Source organism: Pseudophryne corroboree, chromosome 4, assembly GCF_028390025.1.
Source record: "Pseudophryne corroboree isolate aPseCor3 chromosome 4, aPseCor3.hap2, whole genome shotgun sequence".
Classification (NCBI taxonomy): Eukaryota; Metazoa; Chordata; class Amphibia; order Anura; family Myobatrachidae; genus Pseudophryne; species Pseudophryne corroboree.
The window spans coordinates 911,266,682-911,289,773 of record NC_086447.1 but is presented as its reverse complement, the minus strand read 5'-3'; the positions used below and the strand labels follow the sequence as shown (position 1 = coordinate 911,289,773).

Below are 23,092 nucleotides of genomic sequence, written 5' to 3'. Positions count from 1 at the left end.
GCAGCCTGGTCATGACACTCCTGCGATGAAGTCACCACACCCCTGTTACCTCTCATAACCGCTCCCTGCCTATTTCTCATTTTGCAAAAAAATCTTCATAGTGTACACCATCGACATTGCGTCCATCCCTGTGAAGTGAGCTGCCCCCCGTCCTCCCTCCCCCCTCGCTCAGCACCCATGTGTGAGTGATGAGCGGGGGAGAGATGTGTACTGAGCGGTCTGTGCTAGATCGCTCAGCACACATCTCCCCGTGGGTACGGGGCTATGGGGGTCATTCCAAGTTGATCGCTAGCTGAAAATGTTCGCTGCGGTGCGATGCAAAAAAAACGCAATGCGCACGCGCGACGTACTTTCACAACAGCCGATGTAGTTTCACAAGAAGTCTAGCGAAGCTTTTCAGTCGCAATGGCCGCCGCAGAGTGATTGACATGAAGTGGGCGTTTCTGGGTGTCAACTGACCGTTTTCGGGGAGTGATCGAAAAAACGCAGGCATGCCCAGAAAAACGCAGGCGTGGCTGGCCAAACGCAGGGCGTGTTTGTGACGTCAAATCCGGAACTGAATGGTCTGAAGTGATCGCAAGCGCTGAGTAGGTCTGAAGCTACTCAGAAACTGCACAAAATTATTTTGTAGCCGCTCTGCGATCCTTTCGTTCGCACTTCTGCTAAGCTAAAATACACTCCCAGTGGGAGGCGGCATAGCGTTTGCACGGCTGCTAAAAACTGCTAGCAAGCGATCAACTCGGAATGACTCCCTATGTGCCCCCATCTACTATAAAGGATTGCATGCACTACCTAGTCCTGTCACTAGAGGTGCCATGATAAATGTGAGTCTCCAGTAAGAAGGAGACGTGGCCCACCGTATGGGCACTTGCCCACATTTTGTTGTTGGCATTGCTTAACCTCTTTGGCAGGCCCTGGTAGATTACGCTCAACCCCACTCTCGACGCCCCTGCGTGTCACAAAATATATATTTGACGCTTTTTCTTTTTTTTTACTAGGCTATGGGGGCTTTCTCAGGGACACCAAATCTGCTGGTGAGTAGCTATATGGGGGAGATGTATCAAGCCTTTCAGAGAGATAAAGTGGAGAGAGATAAAGTACCAGCCAATCAGCTCCTGTCATTTTTCAAAGACAGCTTGCAACATGACCATTGGGAGCTGATTGGCTGATACTTTATCTCTCTCCCTCTCCACTTTATCTCTCTACAAACTTTAGTAATTAGACCCCAAAGTACCAACCAATCAGCTGTTAACTGCCATGTTACTGGCTGACAGGAGCTGACTGATTGGTAATGTATGGGGTAGAAGTACTAAGCCTTGAAGGGTGTTAAAGTGGAGAGAGATAAAGTATCAGCCAATCAGCTCCTAACTGCCATGTTACAGGCTGACAGGAGATGACTGATAGGTAATTTATGGGGGAGAAGTACTAAGCCTTGAAGAGTGTTAAAGTGGAGAGAGATAAAGTATCAACCAATCAGCTCCTAACTGCCATGTTACAGGCTGCGTTTAATAAAAAATACAGGAGCTGATGGGTTGGGACTTTATCACTCTCCAAGCTTTGATACATCTCCCCCTATCTGGAGGCTTCCACGTACCTAACACATAGAAGAGGGAGTCAGCCAAGGTTATAGAATAAGGGAAAGAAAGAGACAATAAGCTCAAATTGTCACTAAGCCAAAAATATATATAAACCTGTTACACAGCTGTATCCAGAGACTGCACACTCTGCAGAAAGCACAACAATAAGTATACACTCCAAAGATGTGACGGAATGAATCTTGACAAGAAAAAAAGAATAATATGAAATAGAACAACCTGTGATTCTACGAAGAATGATTCCCTTTTAATAATCAGATTGATAAAATCACTGCATGTACTGTATAAGAAATGCATGACACAGTCCCACATGTAATCCAAATATCTGTGTTCCTACAAGAAGTAAAGTAAATCTTGCACCTTACGCGTTTCATTGCATCAAGAACTTCTTCAGAGGTGGGAAAAAAATTGCAACTAACAAAATCAATAGTCAAATTGTATCTGACTCCATACTCCCCTGATGGCAACCCTTTTACACTGACCTACAAGCTAGAATGTATACTTAACTCTAATATCCTTTTTGTAATGACCACAGCAGGGGTGTAGAGAGCCACGCCGGGCCCCTGTAAAGGGGGCATGGCTTAAAAAGTGGGCGTGATTATATTAATTTATGTAAATGCCATGCTTCCAACCTTACTTGATCAGGAAGCGGGTCCCTCCTCCCCAGCCAGCGTCATCTTCCAAGTGATATTTGGAAAGATGACACTGCCACTAGAATGCAAAGCTTCTGGCACAGTGCCCGAAGATATCACCGTGAAGATTACGCCGGCCACAGGTATACTCAGGGGGCGGGGGGGGGGCAGTGGACCGGGCCCTCCGCCGGGCCCCTCCAGCAGTCCGGGCCCGGGTAAGCAGTACCCCCCACCTTCTCGGCCCCACTATACTTCATTACATACTGAATGGGTTTCAGCATAGAGGATAAGGGGAATTGATCTGTGTAGATGGCCCATATTGAAGATAGAGTCATATCTTTAAAGTCCTGACACTTTGCAATGAAATTAGGACCTGTTAGCAATTATGTGACAGGTTTATTTTTGAATTCTCCGTATAGTGACTCTGAGAACCCTGAGATAGGAATATATAATAAATGTTGTGACTCCCTTCGCGCTACCAGTGAGGCAGGGGTAAATGGAGAGTAACACATTACAGATAGTTCCTCTTTAAGGACGATGCTGGCAGCTGTTTATCTGTAGCCAGACGGATTATGAAACAGCCCAGAAGTCGTCCAGCCAGTAAATGGGCGTTGATCTGTTTGTACTGGCCACACCCATACCTCATTATAGTCCTGTGTAGTATCTGGGGTTGTGTAATAAGGTGTAATGATCTAGGCATGCACATACAGCCAGCATCCTAGTGCAACATACAGATCCAGTATTAGTCATGTAATGTGTACCACCAATTACCAATATAACAGTATCATCAGGGAGACTGGTAATGTATCATCTACTTTATTTGAAACAACTTATTATTAGTGTACTTCTGCTATCTATTCTCAATATTCATTAATATTACAGAATCTAACATACAAAGACAATAAACAGCTGTCCTAGGCCAGAGCCGCTCTACTTTTTTAGAGGTTCCAAATTTTAATTGCATTAAAAAAATAAAAAGACTATAAAAAAAAAAAAAAAATCAGTTTAAAAAAATATTAATAAAAAAAAGTATTGTGGGGCGTTAAGCTGACCCACAGACACCGATCGCCACAAATTTGAAAAAGCAAAATAAACCCCAGCAACACACACACACACACACACACACACACACACACACACACACACACACACACACACACACACACACACACACACACATTGTGTGTGTGTGTGTGTGTGTGTGTGTGTGTGTGTGTGTGTGTGTGTGTGTGTGTACACATGTGTGGGTGTGGTAGTATATTGAAATAATATAGCACAGGGAATAGTAGTGTGTATATTGTGGGGTAGTACTATGGGTGTGTTAGCGGCGTTTAGGATACCGGCAGTCATATGACCAACAGTTGCATCCTAATGAAGAAGATCCTAACAGGGGTTCGGTAAGAATTGTTATCTTCCCCACCAATCCCCCTAACCCTCCCTTCTCGCAGCCTAACCTTAACCCTCTCTCGCCCCCTGGCTGCAGTCTAACCATAATCCTCACCGGTGGTGCCTAAACCTAACCCCCCTCCCCGCAGCCTAACCCTCCCCCACCCCGCGGTCTAACCCTAGGAGTCCTCGCCATATTTATGATTGGGGTGCTGGCTTACGGGATTCCGCCGTGGGCCGGTATTCTGGTCACGTGTCGCATCCCGACTGCCGGCATGCTGAACGTATCCCAGCACTATGTGTGTATATATACATTTATGGAGGGTATTCAATTAGCCACGGGGTTTACCCTGCGACTAATTGGCGTCAACAATCCATGCGGTACTTGGAAAGGCTATTATATTTTGTTTTTTGTTTTTTTATGCAGACTTTTCCTTATAGCTCAATGAGCTGTGTGGTTCAGTCCGACTGTGGGGACTTGTGCGCTGGGTAAACCCCCGCTAATTGAATAGGTCAGGCAAGGCAATTAGCGGCGAGGTGATTGAATTCCCCCCTATGTGTTGTGCAACAGTAATAATGTTGTGGTAGAGTGTTTATAGGTGTGGATTTATGGGACAGCAGTAGTGTACAGGAGGGTGGTCTTTCGGGAGAATTCAATTGTTGCACGCGCCACCTGCTGGCCATCTAAAGGAATGGGCGTCTATTGGAGCCATTCAATTGTTTGAGGGCTGACTCCCTCTTCTTCTAGATGCCATTACCCGCGGCACACACATTTTTTATCGCAAACCCTGACTTTTATACTCTCAAATATCAATTTTAGATGTGTTAAGCTGCTTTGCATGGCTAAACCTGGATCTGTCAGCTGTGTAAAATGCTAATGGACGCCTGATGAGTACAACAATTGAATAGCTCAGATAGACTTCCATTAGCATAGACGCCCAGTGGGAAGTGCAATAAGCGAATTCCCCCTTTGTGTTTTTATATACAATTGTATATATTACCATATAGGGTGGTTTAGTAGTGTATATATGGGCTGTGTAGTAGCAGTAATGAACAGGAGTGTGAGGACAAGTCAACACCTGGGACTCTTTGTCATGTTCCTCAAACCATTCCTGAGCAATGTCTGCAGTGTGGCCAGGTGCATGACCCTGCTGACAGAGGCCGCGGACATCAGGGAATACCGTACAATGAAGGGGTGTACTTGTGGGCTAATACAGCAAGGATAGCAAATTCTGAGAAGACAGTCGACATGAATGTATGTATTATTGTATACAATAAATGCGAAAAAATAAATCCTTTTTCATATAACATATAAAAAATCTTAAGTAAATTAATAAAAGTTATATTTTAACATATTAGTGCACCGAAAACAGATCCTTTTTCTCCTTTTCTCCAATTAGTACACAGTGTCAGATATGCCCCCAGTGCCAGATACAGAAATGCCCCCACAGTGCCAGATATGCCCCCAGTGCCAGATACACATTGCCCCACAGTGCCAGATTCACATTGCCCCACAGTGCCAGATACACAAATGCCCCCAGAGTGCCAGATATACATTGCCTCACAGTGCCAGATACACATTGCCCCACAGTGCCAGATATGCCCCCAGTGCCAGATACACATTGCCCCACAGTGCCAGATATGCCCCCAGTGCCAGATACACATTGCCCCACAGTGCCAGATATGCCCCCAGTGCCAGATACACATTGCCCCACAGTGCCAGATTCACATTGCCCCACAGTGCCAGATACACAAATGCCCCCAGAGTGCCAGATATACATTGCCTCACAGTGCCAGATACACATTGCCCCACAGTGCCAGATATACATTGCCCCAGTGTCAGATATGCCCCCAGTGCCAGATACAGAAATGCCCCCACAGTGCCAGATGTGCCCCCAGTGCCAGATACACATTGCCTCACAGTGCCAGATACACATTGACCCACAGTGTCAGATATGCCCCCAGTGCCAGATACAGAAATGCCCCCACAGTGCCAGATATGCCCCCAGTGCCAGATACACATTGCCTCACAGTGCCAGATACACATTGACCCACAGTGTCAGATATGCCCCCAGTGCCAGATACAGAAATGCCCCCACAGTGCCAGATATGCCCCCAGTGCCAGATACATATATTCCCCCAGTGCCAGATATGCCCCCACAGTGCCAGATATGCCCCCAGTGCCAGATATGCCCCCAGTGCCAGATACAGAAATGCCCCCACAGTGTCAGATATGCCCCCAGTGCCAGATACATATATGCCCCCAGTGCCAGATACATATGTCCCCACAGTGCCAGATATGCCCCCAGTGCCAGGTATACATGTCCTCACAGTACCCCCCCTTCCCCTGCTGCTCACCGCTGCTGCTGTCCTGTGTGTGAGGGGAGGGGAGGAGAGCGTGCGCCTCTCCTGCCCCTCAGTCTCTGACAGTGGTGCGGGTGTCTACCTTCAATTAGGCGCCGATCCGTGAGCCAAAGCTTGCGCTCTCCTCCCCTTACAGCAGCAGCACGGCGAGCAGCAGAGGGAGGGAGGGAGGGAGCAGTGGCCGAGAGGCGATCAAGCCGCATGCAGAGGTTGAAAGAGCCGCAGGTTGGCCACCGCTGGTCTAGTTGGCGAGTGCAATGAGCGGCGGCCCGGCGGCGGTGGGTAAATTCTTAAGGGTATGCCGTACCCGCGCATACCCACCCACTTGCACCGCTGGAGTTACGTTAGAGTTAGGGTTATACATAAAAAGGAAAAAGAAAAAAAAAAGTCAGTCATTTAAATGTATGTATTATTGAGTGTGTGTATATATATATATATATATATATACATATACAGTGCATCTGGGAAATATTCACAGCGCTTCACTTTTTCCACATTTGTTATGTTACAGCCTTTTTCCAAAATGGAATAAATTCATTTTTTCCCCCTCTAAAATTCTACACAAAATGGTGGTCATTCTGATCTGATCGCTCGCTGGCTGACAGCCAACGGCTGTCATTGCCTAGCGATCGCCTGTGCCTGATTGACAGTCAGAGACGGTCGCTGGGCGGGAGGGGGCGTTTGGCTGCAGTTTTGTGGGCGCAGTTCGGCCAACGCAGGCGTGGCTGGACCATGCTGGGGTGGGCCGCAGCAGCTGTGTGACGTCACACGCAGCCGATGCGAGCCGGGCAGAGACGAGTAGCTCCCGGCCAACACGCAAAAGCTGCGCTGGCTGTGAGCTACTCTTGAAGTGAAAAAGCATCGCCGCTGGGCAATGCTTTTGCACTTCAGCAGCGGGGCAGGGACTGACATGCGGGGCGGGCTAGCCCTGTGCTGGGCGTCCCCCCGCATGTCAGTGTGGATGACCGTAGCTGTGCTAAATTTAGCACAGCAACGATCAACTCGGAATGACCCCCAAAACCCCATAATGATAACATGAAAAAAATGTCTTTTAGATTTTTGCAAATTTATGAAATCACATGTACATAAGTTTTCACAGCCTTTGCTCAATACTTTGTTGATGCACCTTTGGCACCAATTACAGCCTCAAGTCTTTTTGAATATGATGCCACAAGCTTGGCACACCTATCTTTGGGCAGTTTCATCCATTCCTCTTCGCAGCACCTCTCAAGCTCCATCAGGTTGGATGGAAAGCGTAGGTGCACAGCCATCAGATCTCTCCAGAGATGTTCAATCGGCTTCAAGTCTGGGCTCTGGCTGGGCCACTCAAGGACATTCACAGAGTTGTCCTGAAGCCACTCCTTTGATACCTTGGCTGTGTGCTTAGGGTCGTTGTACTGCTGAAAGACTGTCGCCCCAGTCTGAAGTCAAGAGCGCTCTGGAGCAGGTTTTCATCTAGGACAGGGATAGCCAACCCTGGTCCTCGAGAGCTACCAACAGTTCACGTTTTCCAGGTCTCCTCACAGAATCACAAGTGAAATAATTAGCTCCAACTGTGGATCTTTTAAAATGTGTCAGTTAGTAATGACTACACCTGTGCATCTGCTAGGTGAGCTGGAAAACGTGAACTTTTGGTAGCTCTCGAGGACCAAGTTTGGCTACCACTGATCTAGGATGTCTCTGTACATTGCTGCATTCATCTTTCCCTCTATCCTGACTAGTCTCCCAGTTCCTGCCACTGAAAAACATCCCCACAGCATGATGCTGCCACCACCATGCTTCACTGTAGGGATGGTATTGGCCTGGTGATGAGCGGTGCCTGGTTTCCTGCATGCATGACGCCTGGCATTCATGCCAAAGAGTTCAATCTTTGTCTCATCAGACCAGAGAATTTTGTTTCTCATGGTCTGAGAGTCCTCCTGGTGCATTTTGGCAAACTCCAGGTGGGCTGCCATGTGCTTTTTACTAAGGAGTGGCTTCCGTCTGGCCACTCTACCACACAGGTCTGATTGGTGGATTGCTGCAGAGATGGTTGTACTTCTGGAAGGTTCTCCGCTCTCCACAGAGGAATGCTGTAGCTCTGACAGAGTAACCATCGGGTCTTTGGTCACCTCCCTGACTAGGGCACTTCTCCTCCTGATCGCTCAGTTTAGACGGCCTGCCAGCTCTAGGAAGAGTCCTGGTGGTTCCGAACTTCTTCCATTTACGGATGATGGAGGCCACTGTGCTTATTGGGACCTTCAAAGCAGCAGATATTTTTCTGTACCCTTCCCCAGATTTGTGCCTCGAGACAATCCTGTCTCGGAGGTCAACAGACAATTATTTGACTTCATGCTTGGTTTGTGCTCAGACATGCACTTTCAAGTGTGGGACCTTATATAGACAGGTGTGTGCCTTTCCATATCATATCCAATCAACTGAATTTACCACAGGTGGACTCAAATTAAGCTGTCGGAACATGATGATCAGTTCAAACAGGATGCACCTGGACTAAATTTTGAGCTTCATGGCAAAGGCTGTGAATTCTTATGTGATTTCCTAGTTTTTCATTTTTAATAAATTTGCAAAAATTTCCATTTTTTTTTTCCACGTTGTCATTATGGGGCATTGTGTGTAGAATTTTGAGGGAAAAAAATAATTTATTTAATTTTGGAATAAGGCTGTAACATAACAAAATGTGGAAAAATTGAAGCGCTTTTTTATATTTTTTTATATTTATATTTATATAGGCAGCACGGAGGGTGTAATGGTTAGCATCACTGCCACACATCACTGAGGTCATGGGATCAACTGCCTCCAAATAAACAAAATTAACTCTAGCGTGAGTGCGTGTACATGTGGTAGGGAATATAGAATGTAAGCTTCACTGAGGCAGGGAGTATATACAGAGTAGTAGTGTATATAAGTGTGTGAGTATATAGGGGAGTAGTAGTGTATATACAGAGTAGTAGTGTATATGTGTGTGAGTATATAGGGCAGTAGTAGTAGTGTCATGTGATGCCCCACTCCCAGTGAGAACATTTACTGATTATTTGTAAATACTACCTTTATGTACAATTAATGGAGCCAGAACATCACTGATGACAGTGGGACTAGAACTACAGAGCTAGCGCGTGGTGAATAGGAACTCGCACCCGGGCGCTGGCTGCACAGATGTCACATGCGGCTCCCGGGAGAGGCTAGCTCACGCTGGCTGGTGTGACAGTTGGAGGTCACATGCGGCTCCCGGGAGAGGCTGGCTCGCGCTGGCTGGTGTGACACTTGGAGGTCACATGCGGCTTTCGGGAGAGGCTGGCTCACGCTGGCTGGTGTGACACTTTGAGGTCACATGCGGCTCCCGAGAGAGGCTGGCTCGCGCTGGCTGCTGTGACAGGTGGAGGTCACATGCGGCTCCCGGGAGAGTCTGGCTCACGCTGGCTGGTGTGACAGTTGGAGGTCACATGCGGCTCCCAGGAGAGGCTGGCTCATGCTGGCTGGTGTGACAGTTGGAGGTCACATGCGGCTCCCAGGATACGCTGTCTCACACTGGCTGATGTAACAGTTGGAGGTCACATGCGGCTCCCAAGAGAGGCTGGCTCACACTGGCTGGTGTGACAGTTGGAGGTCACATGCGGCTCCCGGGAGAGGCTGGCTCATGCTGGCTGGTGTGACAGTTGGAGGTCACATGCGGCTCCCGGGAGACGCTGGCTCACGCTGGCTGATGTAACAGTTGGAGGTCACATACGGCTACCAAGAGAGGCTGGCTCACGCTGGCTGGTGTGACAGTTGGAGGTCACATGTGGCTCCCGGAAGAGGCTGGCTCACACTGGCTGGTGTGACAGTTGGTGGTTGTTGAGTAGCCATCTTTGAGGAGAGTTGATTGCTGGTAGTGTGCAGTAGTGCGTGTGCACAGTGGCTGTTCCCAGTGACCGGAGGCAGAGCAAGCAGTGTCAGTGTCCCTCAGCAGCCCGGTAGGTCTCAGCGGCTCCTGTACTGGAAGTGGCTGATGGGGCAGAGTGTAGTGACGCGACTCCCTGCTCCTCTAATGGGCGGATCTTTACTCCTCTAGAGACGAGCAGTACTGAGCAGTATAGAGAGGAGTCGGAGTAAATGCATCCTCAGACAAGGAAAGAGTGTTAAACTGAAATGTTATTGCTCACAGTGAGGAAAACATTGCAACAATCCAAACAGGATCAGCTGTACCTCATATTATAAACTTTCATGTGTTTCAGTCCCTGCACACTTAATAACCATTCCCAAGGCATAAACCTGCAGATCCAGTGCATTCGAGACTATGGGGCTAATTCAGACCTGATCGCAGCAGCAAAATCTTTCTCTAATGGGCAAAACCATGGGGGTCATTCCGAGTTGATCGCTCGCTAGCAGTTTTTAGCAGCCGTACAAACGCATAGTCGCCGCCCACGGGGGAGTGTATTTTCGCATTGCAGGAGTGCAAACGCCTGCACAGCAGAGCGCCTGCAAACACATTTTCTGCAGAACAAGACCAGCCCTGTAGTTACTTATCCTGTGCGATGATTGCTGCGACGAGTGACACGGTAATGACGTCAGATACCCGCCCAGCAAACGCCCGGCCACGCCTGCGTTTTTCGAACCACTCCCAGAAAACAGTCAGCTGACTCTCAGAAACTCCCACTTCCTGTCAATCTCCTTGCGTTCGGCTGTGCGATTGGAATCGTCGCTAGAACCAATGCAAAACCACAAAGGACTTTGTACCCGTATGACGCGCGTGTGCATTGTGGTGCATACGCATGCGCAGATTAGCCATTTTTTTCACTGATCGCTACGCAGCGAACAACGGCAGCTAGCGATCAACTCGGAATGAGAGCCCATGTGCACTGCAGGTGGGGCAGATGTAACATGTGCAGAGAGAGTTAGATTTGGATGAGTTATTTTGTTTCTGTGCATGGTAAATACTGGCTGCTTTATTTTTACACTGCAATTTAGGTTTCAGGGGGTAATCTTGACCTGATCGCAGCAGCAAATTTGTAATGTATAATATATAGGGCAGTAGCAGTGTGTAAACACACAGTAGTAAGTAGCAGTGTGTGTAAAATATAGTAGTATAAGGGTGCAGTAGTGTACACACACACACACACACACACACACACACACACACACACACACACACAGTAGTAGTGTGTGTATAATATAGTAGTAGTATCAGTGTATACACACAGTAGTAAGTAGTAGTAGTGCAGTCTGTGTATATACAGAGAAGTAGCAGTGCAGTGTGTATAATATGCAGGGCAGTTGCAGTGTGTACACACAGTAGTAAGTAGCAGTGTGTGTATAATATAGTAGTATAAGTGTGCAGTAGTATTAGCACACACACACACACACACACACACACACACACACTAGTAAGTAGTAGTGTGTGTGTATACAGAGTAGTAGCAGTGTGTGTATAATATATAGGGCAGTAGTATCAGTGTGTGTATACAGAGTAGTAGTGTGTGTATAATATATAGGGCAGCAGTATCAGTATATACACACACACAGTAGTAAGTAGTAGCAGCAGCAGCACCACCACAAGTGTATAATATAGTAGTAGCAGTGTGTATACACACAGTAGTAGTAAGTAGTAGTGTGTGTATAATATAGTAGTATAAGGGTGCAGTAGTGTGTATACACACAGTAGTAAGTAGTAGCAGCAGCAGCAGCAGCAGTGTATAATATAGTAGTATCAGTGTATACGGAGGTCATTCCGAGTTGACCGCTAGCTGCTTTCGTTCGCTGTGCAGCGATGAGGCAAAAAAATGGCACTTCTGCACATGCATTTGCGGCGCAATGCGCACGCGCGACTTATTATTACAACGAACGATGTAGTTTCACACAAGGTCTAGCAAAGCTTTTCAGTCGCACTGCTGGACGCAGAGTGATTGACAGAAAGATGGCGTTTCTGGGTGTCAACTGACCGTTTTCAGGGAGTGTTCGATAAAACACAGGCGTGCCAGAAAAACCGCAGGCGTGGCTGGGCGAACGCTGGGCGTGTTTGTGACGTCAAAACAGGACCTGAACAGTCTGAAGTGATCGCAAGCGCTGAGTAGGTATTGAGCTACTCTAAAACTGCTCAAAAAAACGCTGCCGCCGCTCTGCGATCCTTTCGTTCGCACTTCTGCTAAGCTAATATACACTCCCAGTGGGCGACGGCATAGCGTTTGCACGGCTGCTAAAAACTGCTAGCGAGCGAACTCAGAATGACCACCTATATACACAGTAGTAAGTAGTAGCAGCAGTGTATAATATAGTAGTAGAGTGTATATACACACACAGTAGTAAGTAGTAGCAGTGTGTATAATATAGTAGTAGTAGTGTATATACACACAATAGTAGTAAGTAGTAGTGTGTGTATAATATAGTAGTATAAGGGTGCAGTAGTGTGTATACACACAGTAGTAGTAGTAGTAGTAGTAGTAGTAGTGGTGTATAATATAGTAGTAGTAGTGTGTATATATACACACAGTAGTAGTAGTAAGTAGTAGTAGTAGTAGTAGTAGTAGTAGTAGTAGTGGTGTATAATATAGTAGTAGTAGTGTGTATATATACACACAGTAGTAGTAGTAGTAAGTAGTAGTAGTAGTAGTAGTAGTGGTGTATAATATAGTAGTAGTAGTGTGTATATATACACACAGTAGTAGTAGTGTATAATATAGTAGTAGTAAGTAGTAGTGTGTATATATACACACAGTAGTAGTAGTAAGTAGTAGTGTGTGTATAATATAGTAGTAGTAGTGTATATACACACACAGTAGTAGTAAGTAGTAGCAGCAGCAGCAGTGTATAATATATAGGGCAGTAGTAGCAATAGTGTATATACACACAGTAGTAGCAAGTAGTAGTGTGTGTATAATATAGAAGTATAAGGGTGCAGTAGTGTGTATATACAGTAGTAGTAGTAGTAAGTAGTAGTGTCTGTATAACATAGTAGTATCAGGGTGCAGTAGTGTATATACACACACAGTAGTAGTAAGTAGTAGTGTGTGTATAATATAGAAGTATAAGGGTGCAGTAGTGTATATACACACACAGTAGTAGTAGTAAGTAGTAGTGTCTGTATAACATAGTAGTATAAGGGTGCAGTAGTGTATATACACACACAGTAGTAGTAGTAAGTAGTAGTGTGTGTATAATATAGTAGTAAAAGGGTACAGTAGTGTGTATACACACAGTAGTAAGTAGTAGTAGCAGCAGCAGTGTAAAATATAGTAGTATCAGTGTGTATACAGTATACACACACACTAGTAAGTAGTAGCAGCAGCAGCAGTGTATAATATATAGCACATTAGTAGCAGTAGTGTATATACACAGCAGTAGTAGCAGCAGCAGTGTATAATATAGGAGTATCAGTGTGTATACAGTATACACAGACACACACACTCAGCAGTAGTGCATATATACAGTAGTAGTAAGTAGTAGTGTATATATAATATATAGGGCAGTAGTAGCAGTGTGTAATATAGTAGTAGTGTATATATAATATATAGGGCAGTAGTAGCAGTGTATAATATGGTAGTAGTGTATATACACAGTAGTAGTGTATATATAATATTATAGGGCAGTAGTAGCAGTGTATAATATAGTAGTAGTGTATATACACAGTAGTAGTGTATATATAATATATAGGGCAGTAGTAGCAGTGTATAATATAGTAAACACAGTAGTAAGTAGCAGCAGCAGTGTATAATATAGTAGTAGTGTATATACACAGTAGTAGTGTATATATAATATATAGGGCAGCAGTAGCAGTGTATAATATAGTAGTAGTGTATATACACAGTAGTAGTGTATATATAATATATAGGGCAGTAGTAGCAGTGTATAATATAGTCAGAGCCGGATTAAGGGGGGGGTCCCGGGGATACGTACCCCCGGGCCCCCCTTCCCAAAGGGGCCCCCTGCCACACCACAGATCGGATCTCTCTTCCTATCCGATCTGTGGTGTTGTGCTCATGTCCGCACTGCAGCGGCGGCCGTACAAACAGGACAGCTGAGCGACGGCTCAGCTGTCCAATAACGTATGAGTGAAGTAGGCTGCCCCAATGGCTGATGGGCAGTCTGCTTCATTCATACATGATGGAGAGCTGAGCTGTCGCTATGCTGTCTGTGCGGTTGGCGGGCACGGGAGCGAAGTTCATTCACTGGATGGTATGTGAGTGACCGCGCACGCCCCCCCCCTCCTCCTCTCTTGCATAGAGGCCCCACTGTTTTAAGTACCCCGGGCCCCCCAGCGACTTAATCCGCCTCTGAATATAGTAGTAGTGTATATACACAGTAGTAGTGTATATATAATATTATAGGGCAGTAGTAGCAGTGTATAATATAGTGGTAGTGTATATACACAGTAGTAGTGTATATATAATATATAGGGCAGTAGTAGCAGTGTATAATATAGTAGTAGTGTATATACACAGTAGTAAGTAGCAGCAGCAGTGTATAATATAGTAGTGTATATACACAGTAGTAGTGTATATATAATATATAGGGCAGCAGTAGCAGTGTATAATATAGTAGTGTATATACACAGTAGTAGTGTATATATAATATATAGGGCAGTAGTAGCAGTGTATAATATAGTAGTAGTGTATATACACAGTAGTAAGTAGCAGTGTATAATATAGTAGTATCAGTGTGTATACAGTATACACAGACACACACACTGAGCAGTAGTGTATATATACACAGTAGTAGTGTATATATAATATATAGGGCAGTAGTAGCAGTGTATAATATAGTAGTAGTGTATATACACAGAAGTAAGTAGCAGTGTATAATATAGTAGTATCAGTGTGTATACAGTATACACAGACACACACACTGAGCAGTAGTGTATATATACACAGTAGTAGTGTATATATAATATATAGGGCAGTAGTAGCAGTGTATAATATAGTAGTAGTGTATATACACAGTAGTAAGCAGCAGCAGCAGCAGTGTGTAATATAGTAGTATCAGTGTGTATACAGTATACACAGACACACACACTCAGCAGTAGTGTATATATACACAGTAGTAGTGCAACGTGGTGCCGCTGCCCCTTTGTGTTTGTACACACAGCAGCGCCGCACAGAGCGCCGGCCCCGGGCCCTCCCCCCATTGTCTCTGATTGGCTGCCGGCGCTGAGTGAGGGCTCGGGCTGGGACTCGCTGTCTCCTCCCCTCCGTTGTGTGTAGGCAGCAGCAGCCGCAGCAGCCGCTTGTGTCTCAGCCGCTAGCGGGGAAGGTAAGTTTCTCTCCGCGCCGCCCCGGCCGTGCTCCCCGGGGTAACCCCCGCTCCCGGGCCCCGGTCCCCCCAGCCCCCCTCCGCCGCCCGCCCCGGGACCCCCCCCAGCCCCCTCACACAAACTTTCTTCGTGTGCGGAGCGGCCCCGGCCTCCCCCTCACCCCGGCGCTCAGACAACGAGCTCCCGCTCCCTCCTCACTACCCGGGGCGACTTCACTCGATAATATACCCGGAGCCCCCAGCCCCTTCCCCCCCAGAGCATCACCGTGCTGCCCCCCACACCCCCGGCTACCGGGCTGCGGCTGCCCCGGGCCCCCTGGCGGGGGGGAAAGTGCCCAAAATCCGCGGCAAAGCGCCCCCTGATGTCCCTGTGCTCCCCGGTTGTTGCTGAGCTTTCACCATCTTGTCTCCCTCTCTCTCTGGTCACCATGTTTATCCCCCTGTCTGACACTGAGAATGGGGAGGGGGGGAGCTGCTGGGGCTCTGGGGGCACCTCTGTGATTGGGGGGACCCCCTGATGCCCCCCTCACCTCCTCCTGCCCCATCCTCCCCTCTCTGGGGCAGCTGTATCCCGCCCGGGGTACTTTGCTGCATTGTATCCGGGGGGGTCTGTTACATATTGTTACAATGTATCAGTTCATGGAACGTTCAGAACACTGAGAACTCTGCGCCCAGCCTGAGCCCCATACACAACCCCAGCCCCCACACACCTCTCCCTGTCACCCCTCCTGCCCCATCTCAGGGTGTATTGGGGTGTCTTCCCCCCCACCCCCCCTTTTACCGTATTATTTACTAACAGCTGGCACCTGGTGGGGGAGGGGAGGCTGGAGAGTGACATTGCCCTGTAGTAATGCCCACACTGGGGCTATAGCTGAGGGCAGCTCCCAGGTCCCCCACCCCATCACCCCCTCCCAGGTCTTTGTCCCACTCATTAGCAGCCCCCCAGCTCATTATTTGGGTAAGTTTGAGCTGAAGTTGGGCCCCCCCCTCCTCCTCCTCCTCCCCCCTCATCACTCCTATCCAGCAGCAGCATGGGAAGTAGTCACTTCAGTGGGAGATATCTGGGGCACCCCTCCCTCACTTACTCCATCCTGCACCCAGGATGGGCACAGAAGGGTCCTACGGAGGGGTCAGTCCTGTGGGCGCACCCCGGGAGGGGTTTGGGTCCCCGCAGATGGGTAACAGGGGAGGGAAGCACAGGATGGATCAGCCAGATAGCGCCACAGTTTGAAAAACCGGTCATGTTAGGTGAATGGAATGAGAGGAGACTCAGCTGCTGAGTGCAATGGTGGAAATCCACATTTATTGCAATTTATTTACACGCACTTCGTTGTTTTTTTTTGCATTGTATTTATGTCACCCCTCCTCCTCTTCACCCTCTGTGCTGCTGCTCCTAATGGGGTTGGAGCAGGTTTAGGAACCATCCGTTGTCATGGCTCGTACTAAGCAGACAGCCCGTAAATCTACTGGAGGAAAAGCCCCCAGGAAGCAGCTGGCCACTAAGGCTGCAAGGAAGAGTGCGCCCTCCACTGGTGGGGTCAAGAAACCTCATCGCTACAGGTAAGGCTGAGATGATCCGGGAGGGGGGGGCTGCTGCGCAGGCGCAGACGGTCATTTACAGTACTTGTGTTTTTTTCCCCCCATCCTAAATGAAAATATTTTGTTTTGAATAGATACATGTTATTGATCTGCAGACGAGCCGGATGTCGGCACTCTGCATGTTAAAAGTGGAGGAAACGATTATAATTGGGTTTTTTTTTGCATTTTTTTAATTTATATTCTATCATGCATTTTATTTGCACTTGCCTGCTGATCGTGTGCCATGCACTGTGTATTGATTACCCGGATTTAGAGTGATACGGACCCCCAAAAAGTGCAATAAATGTCATTAAAATGCATGTTAGGGATTGGATCCCCCCAAAATGTGTTATGCTGGTTTAAATCTATGCTTGAGATTGCTAATATTTTAATTCTGATATTTTTTAAAAAAAAAATATTTTTTTGTATTTTTATTTATTTGGCGGGGATTTTATTAGACATGCGTTGTGTTGTGATGTGTACATGTATATATTTCTTTTTTTGTTGTTAGGCAAAAAGAATAAGAGTTGTTACATTTTTGTAGTTTTGGCATCAGCATCTCGGGGTTGTAAGGAGGGGGGGCGGGCGCTCATAGCCGGCGCTGGTCTCCCAGTCCGCAGGAATTGGCTTCCGAAGACGCTGACAGTGCGCTGTCGCAGCGTGGACGCTAGAGGGCGTGCCAGCAGCTGAAACTGTTCTGGCTTTAACTCCTTATGTGCTCCAGCAGAATTAGATTACTGGCACAAGCTCTTTGCTTCATTTGCTGGTAGTTTTCTTTGAGGTGGGATTTATTTTATTCCAGATGTGGAGATAAATGATTTCGTGGCTCATTTTGAAGTTCTGTTAGTAAGTCATGAGTTATTTAAAGTTTTATTCTTTGTGGGTTTTTTTTTTAGGGGGGGTTCTGTAAGCATTTGAAAGTTGTTGGGTTTTTTTTGTAGTGTTTTTTTTTTAATGGAAACACGATTATAAGCAATTTAACCTTACAGGGTACGGTATAGCAAGTAAGTTAACAAAAACAATAGTATGGGTACCAGTTGTAAGAGTGTTTTTAGAGCTGTACTATCCATATGTATGTATATGTGTGTGTGTGTATATATATATATATATATATATATATATATATATATATATATATATATATATATATATATATATATATATATATATATATATAATAAGATTTTACTTACCGATAAATCTATTTCTCGGAGTCCGTAGTGGATGCTGGGGTTCCTGAAAGGACCATGGGGAATAGCGGCTCCGCAGGAGACAGGGCACAAAAAGTAAAGCTTTTCCGATCAGGTGGTGTGCACTGGCTCCTCCCCCCATGACCCTCCTCCAGACTCCAGTTAGGTACTGTGCCCGGACGAGCGTACACAATAAGGGAGGATTTTGAATCCCGGGTAAGACTCATACCAGCCACACCAATCACACCGTACAACTTGTGATCTAAACCCAGTTAACAGTATGATAACAGCGGAGCCTCTGAAAGATGGCTTCCTTCAACAATAACCCGAATTAGTTAACAATAACTATGTACAATTTATGCAGATAATCCGCACTTGGGATGGGCGCCCAGCATCCACTACGGACTCCGAGAAATAGATTTATCGGTAAGTAAAATCTTATTTTCTCTATCGTCCTAGTGGATGCTGGGGTTCCTGAAAGGACCATGGGGATTATACCAAAGCTCCCAAACGGGCGGGAGAGTGCGGATGACTCTGCAGCACCGAATGAGAAAACTCCAGGTCCTCCTTAGCCAGAGTATCAAATTTGTAAAATTTTACAAACGTGTTCTCCCCTGACCACGTAGCTGCTCGGCAAAGTTGTAATGCCGAGACCCCTCGGGCAGCCGCCCAAGATGAGCCCACCTTCCTTGTGGAGTGGGCCTTTACAGATTTAGGCTGTGGCAAGCCTGCCACAGAATGTGCAAGTTGGATTGTGCTACAGATCCAACGAGCAATCGTCTGCTTAGACGCAGGAGCACCCATCTTGTTGGGTGCATACAATATAAACAACGAGTCAGATTTTCTGACTCCAGCTGTCCTTGCAATATATATTTTTAATGCTCTGACAACGTCCAGTAACTTGGAGTCCTCCAAGTCACTTGTAGCCGCAGGCACTACAATAGGCTGGTTCAGATGAAATGCTGACACCACCTTAGGGAGAAAATGCGGACGAGTCCGCAGTTCTGCCCTGTCCGAATGGAAAATCAGATATGGGCTTTTGTAAGATAAAGCTGCCAATTCTGACACTCTCCTGGCAGAAGCCAGGGCTAGAAGCATGGTCACTTTCCATGTGAGATATTTCAAATCCACCTTTTTTAGTGGTTCAAACCAATGAGATTTTAGGAAGTCCAAAACCACATTTAGATCCCACGGTGCCACTGGAGGCACCACAGGAGGCTGTATATGCAGCACTCCCTTAACAAAGGTCTGGACTTCAGGGACTGAAGCCAATTCTTTTTGAAAGAAAATCGACAGGGCCGAAATTTGAACCTTAATAGATCCCAATTTGAGACCCATTGACAATCCTGATTGCAGGAAATGTAGGAATCGACCCAGTTGAAATTCCTCCGTCGGAGCACTCCGATCTTCGCACCACGCAACATATTTTCGCCAAATTCGGTGATAATGTTGCACGGTTACTTCCTTCCTTGCTTTAATCAAAGTAGGAATGACTTCTTCCGGCATGCCTCTTTCCTTTAGGATCCGGCGTTCAACCGCCATGCCGTCAAACGCAGCCGCGGTAAGTCTTGAAACAGACAGGGACCCTGCTGAAGCAAGTCCCTCCTTAGAGGTAGAGGCCACGGATCTTCCGTGATCATCTCTTGAAGTTCCGGGTACCAAGTCCTCCTTGGCCAATCCGGAACCACTAGTATCGTTCTTACGCCTCTTTGCCGTATAATTCTCAATACTTTTGGTATGAGAGGCAGAGGAGGAAACACATACACCGACTGGTACACCCAAGGCGTTACCAGCGCGTCCACAGCTATTGCCTGCGGATCTCTTGACCTGGCGCAATACCTGTCCAGTTTTTTGTTGAGGCGAGACGCCATCATGTCCACCATTGGTCTTTCCCAACGGGTTACCAGCATGTGGAAGACTTCTGGATGAAGTCCCCACTCTCCCGGGTGAAGATCGTGTCTGCTGAGGAAGTCTGCTTCCCAGTTGTCCACTCCCGGGATGAACACTGCTGACAGTGCTATCACATGATTCTCTGCCCAGCGAAGAATCCTTGCAGCTTCTGCCATTGCCCTCCTGCTTCTTGTGCCGCCCTGTCTGTTCACATGGGCGACTGCCGTGATGTTGTCCGACTGGATCAATACCGGTTTTCCCTGAAGCAGAGGTTCTGCCTGGTTTAGAGCATTGTATATTGCTCTTAGTTCCAGAATGTTTATGTGAAGAGACGTTTCCAGGCTCGTCCATACTCCCTGGAAGTTTCTTCCTTGTGTGACTGCTCCCCAGCCTCTCAGGCTGGCGTCCGTGGTCACCAGGATCCAATCCTGTATGCCGAATCTGCGGCCCTCCAATAGATGAGCACTCTGCAACCACCACAGAAGAGACACCCTTGTCCTTGGAGACAGGGTTATCCGTAGGTGCATCTGAAGATGCGACCCTGACCATTTGTCCAACAGATCCCTTTGGAAAATTCTTGCGTGGAATCTGCCGAATGGAATCGCTTCGTAAGAAGCCACCATTTTTCCCAGGACTCTTGTGCATTGATGTACAGACACCTTTCCTGGTTTTAGGAGGTTCCTGACAAGCTCGGATAACTCCTTGGCTTTTTCCTCCGGGAGAAAAACCTTTTTCTGAACCGTGTCCAGAATCATCCCTAGGAACAGCAGACGAGTTGTCGGCATTAACTGGGATTTTGGAATATTCAGAATCCACCCGTGCTGTTTTAGCACTTCTTGAGACAGTGCTAATCCCATCTCTAGCTGTTCTCTGGACCTCGCCCTTATTAGGAGATCGTCCAAGTATGGGATAATTAATACGCCTTTTCTTCGAAGAAGAATCATCATCTCGGCCATTACCTTTGTAAAGATCCGAGGTGCCGTGGACAATCCGAACGGCAGCGTCTGAAACTGATAGTGACAGTTTTGTACAACGAACCTGAGGTACCCCTGGTGTGAGGGGTAAATTGGAACGTGGAGATACGCATCCTTGATGTCCAAGGATACCATAAAGTCCCCCTCTTCCAGGTTCGCTATCACTGCTCTGAGTGACTCCATTTTGAACTTGAACTTCTTTATGTACAGGTTCAAGGACTTCAGATTTAGAATAGGCCTTACCGAGCCATCCGGCTTCGGTACCACAAAAAGAGTGGAATAATACCCCTTCCCTTGTTGCAGAAGAGGTACCTTGACTATCACCTGCTGAGAGTACAGCTTGTGAATGGCTTCCAACACCGTCTCCCTTTCGGAGGGGGACGTTGGTAAAGCAGACCTCAGGAAACGGCGAGGTGGATCTGTCTCTAATTCCAACCTGTATCCCTGAGATATTATCTGCAGGATCCAGGGATCTACTTGCGAGTGAGCCCACTGCGCGCTGTAATTTTTGAGACGACCGCCCACCGTCCCCGAGTCCGCTTGAGAAGCCCCAGCGTCATGCTGAGGCTTTTGTAGAAGCCGGGGAGGGCTTCTGATCCTGGGAAGGAGCTGCGTGTTGCTGTCTCTTCCCTCGACCTTTGCCTCGTGGCAAATATGAATAGCCCTTTGCTCTCTTATTTTTAAAGGAACGAAAGGGCTGCGGTTGAAAAGTCGGTGCCTTTTTCTGTTGGGGAGTGACTTGAGGTAGAAAGGTGGATTTCCCGGCTGTAGCCGTGGCCACCAAATCTGATAGACCGACTCCAAATAACTCCTCCCCCTTATACGGCAAAACTTCCATATGCCGTTTTGAATCCGCATCGCCTGTCCACTGTCGCGTCCATAAAGCTCTTCTGGCCGAAATGGACATAGCACTTACCCGTGATGCCAGTGTGCATATATCCCTCTGTGCATCACGCATATAAAGAAATGCATCCTTTATTTGTTCTAACGACAGTAAAATATTGTCCCTGTCCAGGGTATCAATATTTTCAATCAGGGATTCTGACCAAACTACCCCCGCACTGCCCATCCAGGCAGTTGCTACAGCTGGTCGTAGTATAACACCTGCATGTGTGTATATACTTTTTTGGATATTTTCCATCCTCCTATCTGATGGATCTTTAAGTGCGGCCGTCTCAGGAGAGGGTAACGCCACTTGTTTAGATAAGCGTGTTAGCGCCTTGTCCACCCTAGGAGGTGTTTCCCAGCGCTCCCTAACCTCTGGCGGGAAAGGGTATAATGCCAATAATTTCTTTGAAATTATCAGCTTTTTATCAGGGGCAACCCACGCTTCATTACACACGTCATTTAGTTCTTCTGATTCAGGAAAAACTATAGGTAGTTTTTTCATACCCCACATAATACCCTGTTTAGTGGTACCTGTAGTATCAGCTAAATGTAACGCCTCCTTCATTGCCAAAATCATATAACGTGTGGCCCTACTGGAAAATACGGTTGATTCGTCACCGTCACCACTGGAGTCATCGCCTGTGTCTGGGTCTGTGTCGACCGACTGAGGCAAAGGGCGTTTCACAGCCCCTGACGGTGTTTGAGTCGCCTGGACAGGCACTAATTGATTGTCCGGCCGTCTCATGTCGTCAAACGACTGCTTTAGTGTGTTGACACTATCCCGTAGTTCCATAAATAAAGGCATCCATTCTGGTGTCGACCCCCTAGGAGGTGACATCCCCATATTTGGCAATTGCTCCGCCTCCACACCAATATCGTCCTCATACATGTCGACACACACGTACCGACACACAGCAGACACACAGGGAATGCTCCTAATGAAGACAGGACCCACTAGCCCTTTGGGGAGACAGAGGGAGAGTTTGCCAGCACACACCAAAAGCGCTATATATATATCAGGGATAGCCTTATAATAAGTGCTCCCCTATAGCTGCTTTGTTATATAAAAATATCGCCATAAATTTGCCCCCCCTCTCTGTTTTACCCTGTTTCTGTAGTGCAGTGCAGGGGAGAGACCTGGGAGCCGTCCTGACCAGCGGAGCTGTGAGAGGAAATGGCGCCGTGTGCTGAGGAGATAGGCCCCGCCCCTTTTCCGGCGGGCTCGTCTCCCGCTATTTTGAGAAATCAGGCAGGGGTTAAATATCTCCATATAGCCTCTAGGGCTATATGTGAGGTATTTTTAGCCTTTATAGGTACTCATTTGCCTCCCAGGGCGCCCCCCTCCCAGCGCCCTGCACCCTCAGTGACTGCCGTGT

At 47.1% G+C, this 23,092-nt stretch overlaps 1 protein-coding gene across 2 annotated transcripts in view; it reads left to right on the top strand.

Moving 5' to 3' along the window:
• The first annotated feature begins 9,713 nt into the window (after nt 1-9,713).
• LOC134910668 (histone H3.3A) overlaps nt 9,714-23,092 on the top strand; it is a 21,900-nt gene continuing 8,521 nt past the window's right edge. The window contains exons 1-2 of one of the 2 annotated variants that reach the window (XM_063918973.1): nt 9,714-9,927; nt 16,608-16,756. In XM_063918973.1, coding sequence (XP_063775043.1) covers nt 16,629-16,756 — 128 coding nt within the window. In that variant the 5' untranslated portion in view covers nt 9,714-9,927; nt 16,608-16,628. Of the gene's footprint in view, nt 9,928-15,058; nt 15,197-16,607; nt 16,757-23,092 lie in introns of those variants that run through there. The other variant, XM_063918972.1, reaches the window with a different exon arrangement.